The sequence below is a fragment of the Arachis ipaensis genome, chromosome B5 (genome assembly GCF_059453495.1).
Source record: "Arachis ipaensis isolate K30076 ecotype BB chromosome B5, ASM5945349v1, whole genome shotgun sequence".
NCBI classification, from domain to species: Eukaryota; Viridiplantae; Streptophyta; class Magnoliopsida; order Fabales; family Fabaceae; genus Arachis; species Arachis ipaensis.
In genome coordinates, this window is record NC_142440.1 from 145,634,127 (window position 1) to 145,644,932 (window position 10,806).

The 10,806-nt window shown below is 34.1% G+C and overlaps 2 protein-coding genes across 2 annotated transcripts; both read left to right on the plus strand.

Moving 5' to 3' along the window:
- The first annotated feature begins 4,901 nt into the window (after window positions 1–4,901).
- Window positions 4,902–6,267, plus strand: LOC107644311 (LOB domain-containing protein 41). The gene is made up of 2 exons (XM_088486182.1): window positions 4,902–5,355; window positions 5,459–6,267. The coding sequence occupies exons 1-2, from the start codon at window positions 5,166–5,168 to the stop codon at window positions 5,980–5,982; spliced, it is 714 nt and encodes a 237-aa protein (XP_088342308.1). The 5' UTR covers window positions 4,902–5,165; the 3' UTR covers window positions 5,983–6,267.
- Window positions 6,268–7,421: 1,154 nt separating this feature from the next.
- Window positions 7,422–10,806, plus strand: LOC110272137 (LOB domain-containing protein 41-like). The gene is made up of 2 exons (XM_021123997.2): window positions 7,422–7,470; window positions 9,988–10,806. Exons 1-2 carry the CDS (start codon window positions 7,422–7,424, stop codon window positions 10,509–10,511), a joined length of 573 nt encoding a protein of 190 aa, XP_020979656.1. The 3' UTR covers window positions 10,512–10,806.

A 10,806-nucleotide genomic window follows, 5' to 3' on the forward strand; every position in this document is an offset into this window, starting at 1 on the left:
TTTACTATCCTAAATTAGAAGTAAGTCTCTCCAAATTATATACAGTTTAGTATAAAGAATATTACAAACTTCAACTTTTTCAATATAACCCTTTAACCAATAACCATCGAAATCACATTGAAGAAGACACCAAAAATTGGCTAAATCCTCAAAAATAAACAAGCTAGCATCACAATTCAATTTAATGGACTTGGTAGGAGGAGGAGTCCAATACAAGCAGAGAAAGGGAGGGAGGGGAGACAAAGCTCGATGCATTAAGAAAATGGTATGCAACTTCCTTGTGAAGCTACGAATCAAACTCACCACTTTACTAGTACTCTAGAGAGCATCTGGATTAAATAAATCATTATTCTTACTTCTTCAAATCTACCAGATAATCGAGTAGAAAATAAAAGCATCCCTAGGACTAAGACTTCTACAAAGCCAATGTCGTAATTCTAAGTAATCAGAATATAATCTAAGCACAGTCCAAATCTCTTTGGTCCCTGGGTAATTTCATAGACAATACAGAATAGTTTTAGGACTAAGTTGACACTAATAACAAATATTCGACTAAACTAAACCACGCTCAAATTAAAACTCCGTCGTAGGAAGAGCATTATGAAGATTAAACCAAGTCAAGAACATATTTTGTTGGTTTAAAGTTATATATTTTGTATCCACGATTTATAAATAAATTTAGGATAAATAAAATAACGCACTTAAATTATTTTATTATTAACAAAAATATTTTAAAATTTTGTTATTCACAAAAGTGTTTTCAAATTATTAAACAACATAATAAAAATATACATTTATAAATTAAGACATTTTACATTAATAAAAAAAAAGTGACGAAACAAAAAAAAATTTATGTGATAAATGAGATTCTAACCTTGATAAGTTAGATATATCATATTTTTTTATGTTTATGGAGCACCAAACAAATCTCTAATCACAACTAAATATTCTTTATACGTATTTAAATTATTCAACAAATTTATATCTTAGTAACCAAACAACTATGATGTGTATCAACATAAACAGAAACATTAATTGAAAATTTGAAATAAACACACCCTAAAAAATGAAAAAAAGAATTAATTTTTTTTTATCAAAGATAGGAGACTCGAACCCGCAATCTTTTAATTTAATATTGGAGATCTTTTTATGGTTGAAGCTACTCTAAATAAAATTCTGAAATAGCTGCTTTAATCATATGATTCGCTGTACTATTTAAATCTCTTTAAATTAAGACAATAGTAATTCTTCTGTTGCAATTTATGATATTTTGAATATGTTTTACCAAATTCTATTCTAGAATATTATTATTGGGGATCTGTCTGTTTATCAAAAAAATAGCATCTAAACAATCAGTTTTGCATAACACTTTTTAGAATTTATTATCTCAAACTAAAAGTAAGTCTTTCCAAATTGTATACAATTTAGTATAAAGAACATTACAAATCTCAACTTTTCCAATACAACTCTTTAACCAATAACCATCGGAATCACAGAGAAAAAGACACCAAAAACCGACTAAATCTTCAAAAACAAACAGGCTAACATTACAATTCAATTTAATGGACTTGGCTGAAGGAGGAGTTCAATGCAAGCAGAGGGAGGGAGGGAGGGCAGACAAAGCTCAATGCATTAAGAAGACGGTATGCAACTCCTTGTAAAGTTACTAATCAAACTCACCACTTTATTAGTACTCTAGAGAGCATCTGGATTAAATAAATCATTATTCTTACTTTTCCAAATTTACCAGATAGTCGAGTAAAAAATAAAAACATCCCTAGGACTAAGATCTCTACACAACATATCGTAATTCCAAGTAATCATAATATAATCCAAGCACAGCCCAAATCTCTTTGGCACTTGGGTAATTTCATAGACAATGCAGAATAGTTTTTGGACTAAGTTGACACCAATAACAAATATTCGACTAAGCTAAATTACGCTCAAATTAAAATTCTATCGTAAAAAGAGCATTATAAAGACTAAACCAAACTAAGAATATATTTCGTTGGTTTAAAGCTATATATATTTTGTATCCACGCACGGTTTATAAGTAAATTTAGGATAAATAAAAAAATGTATTTAAATTATTTTATTATTAACAAAAATATTTTAAAATTTTGTTATTCACAAAAGTGTTTTCAAATGATTAAACAAGGTAATAAAAATATACATTTGTAAAATCACATTAATAAAAAAAATTAACGAGACAAACAAAAATTTTTATGTGATAAATGAGATTCTAACCTTGATAAGTTAGATACGTCACATTTTCAACAAACAAATCTCTAATCACAAGTAAATATTCTTTATACGTATTTAAATTATTCAACAAATTTATATCTTAGTAACCAAACAATTATGATGTGTATCAACATAAACAGAAACATTAATTGAAAATTTGAAATAAACACACCCTAAAAAATGAAAAAAGAATTAATTTGATCCTTACAAAACTTTGCACTTGAATTAGATTTTTACAAGATATAAATGACACAGGGTTTTTTTTTCCCCTATTTTTTCTTTTGTTGACATTGTGAATCCATGCTTACGTTGTTGAATCATAGTATTGTATGTATTTTCAGTTTTCATGGTGTCAATTAACTATTATATCAGCATAAAATTTTAGTGGCTAAATTGATTTATTCGTAAATTTTAGTAACTATATATACATATATGATAACTGATAAGCGTTAGCCCATAAATTAAATTCACGTTTAATAAGATATATACTAATGCACCCATTTGAGTGTGTGTAGTGGTTGGTTTTTTAGGATATTTTTTAATTTAGTATGTTAAAAATTAATTTGTTTAACTTAATACATTAAAAATTAATTTGTATATAGCAAAATTTAAATTTTTAATATTTATTTAAATAGACTAATAAATTAATCTTTAGGCTAATACAACTTAATTTGAGTGTGTAGTGTGAACCTTCAAAATAAAGTTGAGAAGGTAGACACGGGAAAGATGAGGGAACCAAAACAACTAAACAAGAGGTTGGGGCATTCTATGTTCCAATCATAAAACAAGCCTCCACACGCACACCATGTGTACCACATCACAATAAGGCGTAAGCTAATAAAATATGAGTAATATCTTATCTTATTTCATATATAAGAAGCTTCTATGAACATTTCCAGCAAGAGAGGAGGAAGCAAGTAATTTGTATGACACAAAGAAAACGGATGAAAGTTAGAAAATTAGTAAAATTTATTACTTTTAATCAGTAATTAGTTATTAATGTTTAAAAATATAAGTAAAAAGTATGTTATTGAATTACTATATTAAAAAAATTGGATTAATAACTAAAAGTAATAGTAAAAAACAATAAATTTTGTTGAGTTCTTAAACATTTCTTAAAAAAAAATAATTATTTGCTAAGTTCTTTAAAATTTAAACAGAAAATTACTTATTAAAAAAATTCAACTTAAAAAAAAAGCAATTTTTCAACTAACATTAATTAATTTTTGAAACTACTTTTATTTTAAATTTCAATTCTAAATTTTAACTCTAAATATTAAATTATAAAATTAAAAAATAATTTATAATAAAAAATAATTAATATTAATTAATTAAAAATTGGTTGATAAAAAAAGCTGTATGATTATTAAAAATATTAAAATACTTGTTAAAATTATAAAAAAAATGTTAAGAAAACAATATTTTGAGATTTCAAAGTTTATATATATGTTTTTTTTTTTTTTTTTGTATTATTAAGAAGGGGCTTGACAAAAACGTTTGATTATAAAGCCTCCATAGTTGATCCACGTTGAACATGACAAGCAATACCAACAGTGTGCCTAAAAAGAAGGAGTGGTATATCCAAAACCAGTGGGCAAGTGAAATGGGGTGATCAAAGGCGCCCACAGTACTACACAAAACCACCGTACGGAACTCCCACAAAACCGGGAAACCACTTTCCATCTTTCATCTCAATCATCATCACCTCCTCTTCATCTACTATTCATTTGAATCATTTCTACGTGCCCCCATCTCATTCTCCTTGATATTTTATTCAACACAAATTAAACTTAAATCTTACAATTATTATTATTATTATTCAATAGACAATATAATATGCTATATCATAAAAAAAATTAAAATTTAGAATTTGAAGGTTTATTTTGTTACTAAAAGAACTGAAGTGAAAATTATTAATTTAGTAATAAATCGACCTTAAAAGGAAAATTGATCGGTGGATTATAAAATAAAACAAATATTATTTTATGCATTACTATGATAATTATATATAAAATTATGAAATTAAATTATACAAATTGTCCCTCTTTATATTTTCTTAAAGTTTAATTTTAATACAATAAAATTATAAAACATTTTATTATCTAATCATATCAATTTTTGATAATTATTTACGTAATTAATTTAAAATATAATTATTTTTACTAATATATTATTATATAAATAAACAAAATTGCATATATTTTTTAGATTACTTTGATCATTATTATTTTATTTTCATGATGATTATAAATATTTTTATTGAAAATAAATTTAAAAAAACATATAACGTTAACTGAAAAATGATATAAAAAATTAAGAAATAGCAATATCTGTTTTCATAATTACACAGTAATGTAAAATGTTACACAATACTAATGCATATTAATCTATATCTATATAAAGTAACTGTGTAATAGTAAGTTAATAACACATAAATTAATCAAAACGATAAATATATTATATGTTTATGTTAAGATAACGGAAAGGTTGAAAATAAAATAAAATAAACTATAAAATTATAATTCAAATAACATAAATTTTTATCTTCACTTAAAAATTTTAAATTTCAGTCTCACTCTTAATTTTAATAAAATAAAAATCCAAAGTTCATTGTATTTAAGGAAGCATAGCGTGAGGGCATGACATCAGTTTTGATTAAAAAATTGATAAGAGTAGGACCCAACCCCAAAAACCAGGGATGTAGCAACAGCAAATCCAATCACCGAATCAAAAAACTACCATTTTCTTGGAAGCAAGCAAAGTGAAGAAGCATCATTCCACCACCAAAACCAACTGCGCCCTCTTTTCCCACTCTTCTCTCTTCCAAATCCACACGCCCCCCTCTCACTATAAAACCCCCACGCTCTCAACCCTCTATCTTCTCTCTCCTACAATTTTCTCTCTTCTCAAACACATACACCATGCGATTAAGCTGCAACGGTTGTCGTGTCCTTCGCAAGGGTTGCAACCTTGAATGCCCCATTAAACCCTGCCTCCATTGGATCAAATCGCCGGAATCACAGTCCAACGCCACCCTCTTCCTCGCCAAGTTCTACGGCCGCGCTGGCCTCCTCAACCTCCTCACCGCCGGCGATCCCAAGATCCGCCCAGGTAAAAAATAAAATTTCAAAACTTTTTCCATTTTCCTGAGAAAATGCAAGAAAATGATGGAATTCTTCTTGGCTTTTGTTTCTAATATTCTTTTTTTTCCCAGCTATTTTTAAATCTTTGCTATACGAAGCTTGCGGCCGGATAGTGAACCCGGTTTTCGGTTCGACCGGGTTGCTATCGACTGGGAGCTGGCACTTGTGCGAAGCAGCTGTTGAAGCCGTTCTTAGCGGCGCGCCGATTAGACAACAGGATGCTTCAGATGGCGGTGACCAGCTGCTAAACCCGTCTGATATTCGCCACGTGGTGAAGAGGGGGAAATCTTGCAGCTCCGATAATGTCCTTAAGCCCCGGAAGAGCCAGTTCAAGAGGCGCGCTGAGAAGTCGAAGCCGGAGCCGGAGGTTAAGCTGGATCAGGGTGTAGCCGAGTTGGTGGTGGAGGCTTGCGTAGTGAATGAGTTAGATGACTCGGCGAGCCCTGACTCAGGGTCTGGGCTGAGTGAGCACGTAAGTGTTGTTGTTGGCGGCGGTGCAGAAGCTGATAGCGGCTCAATTGAGAGTGTCAATCCGGCTCGAGCCGATGATGGGGAGCTTGAGCTGGAGCTGACTTTGGGGTGTCAGTGGCTTTGATATTGACACGTATAGGGAGGGGTTGATTTCTTTGGCCAGTTCAATTTCTGTTTGTCGTACAAGAGAAGAGACATACTAGTTTTAGCCGCAGTTATAAAATATTTAATTAGATTTTAGTGGTAAATATATTAATATATGATATATGATATACTATGAGCTTAGGTTGGTGGTGATATATGTTTTTTGTTCACCCCAATTCACTTGCGACAAACTTGGGGTCTTTCAGATGTGTACATTGTGAAGAGAATTTATAGAATTAAATTTTCTCTTTTAGCAATTCAAAAATTGGTTCATATGATCATATTGTTGCAAATATGTATGTGTTTTCAGTAAGCAACGGAACATTTTGGGTTTTGCAATATTGAATCTATAAACAATTATCATGACTAAACATTCAACCAGAAATCATGGAATATAGACTTGAAGTGGCGAATCAAATGCCCTTGACTCCTTGAGCCATCATTTCAGCAAACAAGTTGATGGCTTCCGGAATCAACTCATTTTCAAGACACCTATAAATCATTGAAGTTCATGTAAGGGAATCCTTGTCAAGCATGTTATTAAAGAGGTTACATGCCTTTAATACTTGCCCAGCACTAAGATAGCCAGCAATCATGAATGTGCATGCAATTGTGTTTTTGATGGATGATCTGTGAAACAAATTTTGAGCTTTTTCTAACTGGCCAGCATGAATGTAACCATTTATCATAGAATTAATTATTTATACTCTTCTATTTATTTTTTTAAAGAACATTACTTGTTAGTTGCTACTAATATATTACAATATGCATTATAATCCATACATAGTAGGTTATTGATATGTGAATTTTTTTAGTATCTAATATACTTAACGTATATTTAATCCATAATATATGTTATATATGTTCATATAGCCTGATCCAATTAGCAAAGTCAGACCTAATAAAACAAAAAGTTTCGTCAATAAAGGTGGCATCCACGAACATACTCGGTCTCTTTAAAGAGGTTGGACACCGACAAAAGGAAGTCAGCTCTACCTACCCGAAAGTAAGTAACTGCCTCCTAAATCTCGCCTATAATCTTTATCTTCACTAAAAAAATGGATCCCAACAAACTTTCAAGATGAAGGGAACGGTTATCCATCAGAAAAGACGGAACTATTCCAATAAAGATGGTTATCAACTTTACTATAAATACACTGACATCCCTCAGGTATAATTTACGTTCTAATATACTAAAAACCTGTCTAAAGCCCTTGCTAACTTAAACATCAGAGTCTCTTGTAGGTACCACCCCTAACCTCCTCACGAGAAACTGGGACAGGCGGCACCTCAGTATCGACAAGTCAGATGCTGCTACTCAAAGGGACCTAGACCTCACGTTCAGGTCCAAACCAACGTTTCAGGTAACTCTCGGAACATTGACGCCATTGTCGGAGACCTGAAGTTCATCCCTTAATGATGGCGGACGACCAATATGAAGACGGCCGTATGGCATCTGAATCTGAAGGCGAGCCCCCAACCAGAGGGCAACACCCTTGTGCTACCTCCGCCACACCAAACTCATGATCCCCACGGGGAAGGACCCTCGGGAAATCCCCAGCCAAGACGGATTCATTCAGAAATCCGTCACCCTGAGGAGGAAGAACCCCCTTAGACAGCAAATATACTAGGTCTAGTCTGTGGCCAGCCAGAATAGCTAGAACAACTCGAATACGAGACTTAACGACAACGGGAAGCAATGCGGGAACTATGGAGAGAGGTAAGGTGATGAAGAGAGCTAGAAGAAAAAACTCTTGAAGCTAGAAGCCGACCTTCTCAATCGAAATAACCGAACAGATCAGGAAGAAAGTCCTCTAGACGGAGAAGATCCATTCATAGAAAAGATCATACGGGCCAAAGTTCCCAAGAACTTTAAAACACCTGACATGGATCTCTATGACGGGACGACCGACCCAAGACACCACCTCAGTAATTTTAAAAGTCGGATGTACCTAGCTGACGCCTCTGACGCCACCCGCTGCAAAGCCTTCCCAACCACTCTGACCAAAGCGGCCATGAAATGGTTTGATAACTTACCCCTCAAGTCGGTAACCTGCTTCGACGACCTGGCAAACAAGTTTCTGACCAGATTCTCCATTCAAAAAGACAAGACAAAACACGTCCCGAGCTTGCTAGGAGTCAAACAACAGGTTGGAAAAACCCTCCGAGATTACATAAAAAAAGTTCAATAAGGCGTGCTTGGAAATCCAAAGCTTGACCACTGAAGCCGTAATCATGAGACTAGTCAATGGCCTCAAGGAGAGACCGTTCTCCCAGTCCATATCTAAGAGACACCCAACTTCTCTAAATAAAGTTTAAGAAAGGGCAGAGAAATACATCAACATGGAGAAAAATTCTCGACTTAGGGAACCTTTCCCACAGCCAAGCCTGCCCTACCAATCCTGGGAAAAGGAAAAAGAGCCCAAAAAGAAAGAAGAGCAAAATATAGAGAAGTCTCAAAAGTACCACAATTATACTCCTCTTAAAGTCTCTCTAGTAAATGTCTACAGAGAGATATGCCATACGAAGAAGCTCCCGCCTCCTCGTCAAATTAAACATAAAAAGGCGGAAAGTCGGACAGAATACTGTGAGTACCATAGGCTCTACGGACATTCCACTAACGAATGTTACAACTTGAAGAATGTCATTGAAAAGCTGGTCAGAGAAGGCCAATTAGACAGATACCTGACTGACAGATCGGACTATCTAAGGAAGAGAAGGAGGGAGGAAGAGGAAAGACGATAAGAACATCCGCCTCATGTAAGAACTACGAATTAATTAGCCAATTTATTAACGTAAAATAATAACAATTTAATTGCCCAGAATATGTTCAAAATTTTATAATATTAATTAGAAAATATAAATATGATATTTGGACTCTGTAGATTTTTCTGAGTTGGAAAATGTAATTTTCTTCGAAAAATTGAGTAAAAACGCGTACCGGTAAATTAACCGGCAGTACCGGCTTAAATCTGTCCGGTATTGTGTAAGAATAATAAAAATAGTAGAAAACCTTAGAAAAATATTTAGAATTAAAAATCAGATACTAATTTTGAAGGTTTGACCCAAAGTTGAGCCAAACGGGCCAAAAACGCTAACGGATTGGACTGGGCCTAAGTTCGGCCCAAGCTCAATACATATAACCCAATTAATGAACCCCCCATTCAGCCACTCCATCCTCACAAACACAACAACACAGCTGCAAGTGAGAAGAGAGTGAGGGTTTCATTTTCACTATTCACCTCAAACTTCCCAAGCTCATAACTTGAGCTACGGAGCTCCAATCGCCGCACCTTTTGCGGCCACGCAATCACCACGAAGAGCTCTACAAAACTCACCCAAGAAACTGGTAAGGAAATTATGAATCCCTTCTCAGCCTTTCCTTCAAAAATTAAAAAATCTAGTGTTTGGGATTTTTGAAGTTTTGATATTTTGTTGTGTTTAGGACTAATCTAACTTGAGGAATCTATTGGGTTTTGCTTCCAAAACTGTTGGACAAGGTAAGAGTATCTTGAACCCTTGTGAAATTGTGATTAAGATGAATCCTAGGTTGATTGATTATGAATTATGTGTATATAGCTTGATGTTGTTATTGTTGGCACTTATTTGGACCTTTGGATTGATTGTTGGTGATTGGAGGCTTGAGTTGGACTCAATTTGGTAATTTAGTGCATATTGGGAATCGGCTAAGGTATGGTTTTGGTTTTCTTTATGTAATATATAATATTTCTGGACACTTAGGCTAGTGACCTATAGGATAGGTTTGGATTGTATTGGTTGTTGAACTTGTGGAATGATGATGTATAATGACTTGATGATTTTGTTTATTTTGATGAATTGTGATGTTGATGTTGATAAAATGATGTTGAATATTGAGATTGAGGTTGAATGAAGTTGATCATTGTCTTGCATTTTCCTGAGAAAATGCAAGAAAATGATGGAATTCTTCTCGGCTTTTGTTTCTAATATTCTTTTTTTTTTTCAGCTATTTTTAAATCTTTGCTATACAAAGCTTGCGGCCGGATAGTGAACCCGGTTTTCGGTTCGACCGGGTTGCTATCGACTGAAAGCTGGCACTTGTGCGAAGCAGCTGTTGAAGCCGTTCTTAGCGGCACGCCGATTAGGCAACAGGATGCTTCAGATGGCGGTGACCAGCTGCTAAACCCGTCTGATATTCGCCACGTGGTGAAGAGGGGGAAATCTTGCAGCTCCGATCATGTCCTTAAGCCCCGGAAGAGCCAGTTCAAGAGGCGCGCTGAGAAGTCGAAGCCGGAGCCGGAGGTTAAGCTGGATCAGGGTGTAGCTGAGTTGGTGGTGGAGGCTTGCGTAGTGAATGAGTTAGATGACTCGGCGAGCCCTGACTCAGGGTCTGGTCTGAGTGAGCACGTAAGTGTTGTTGTTGGTGGCGGCGCAGAAGCTGATAGCGGCTCAATTGAGAGTGTCAATCTGGCTCGAGCCGATGACGGGGAGCTTGAGCTGGAGCTGACTTTGGGGTGTCAGTGGCTTTGATATTGACACGTATAGGGAGGGGGTTGATTTCTTTGGCCAGTTCAATTTCTGTTTATCGTACAAGACAAGAGACATACTAGTTTAAGTAGTTTTAGCTGCAGTTATAAAATATTTAATTAGATTTTAGTGGTAAATATATTAATATATGATATATGATATACTATGAGCTTAGGTTGGTGGTGATATATGTTTTTTGTTCACCCCAATTCACTTGCGACAAACTTGGGGTCTTTCAGATGTGTACATTGTGAAGAGAATTTATAGAATTAAATTTTCTCTTTTAGCAATTCAAAAA

Bases quoted from the DNA above. Each gene is read 5' to 3' on its own strand.
- LOC107644311 (XM_088486182.1), top strand. From the start codon at position 5,166: ATGCGATTAAGCTGCAACGGTTGTCGTGTCCTTCGCAAGGGTTGCAAC. The intron at 5,356-5,458 runs GTAAAAAATAAA...TTTTTTTCCCAG, and splicing joins CGATCCCAAGATCCGCCCAG to CTATTTTTAAATCTTTGCTA.
- LOC110272137 (XM_021123997.2), top strand. From the start codon at position 7,422: ATGGCGGACGACCAATATGAAGACGGCCGTATGGCATCTGAATCTGAA. The intron at 7,471-9,987 runs GCGAGCCCCCAA...TTTTTTTTTCAG, and splicing joins TATGGCATCTGAATCTGAAG to CTATTTTTAAATCTTTGCTA.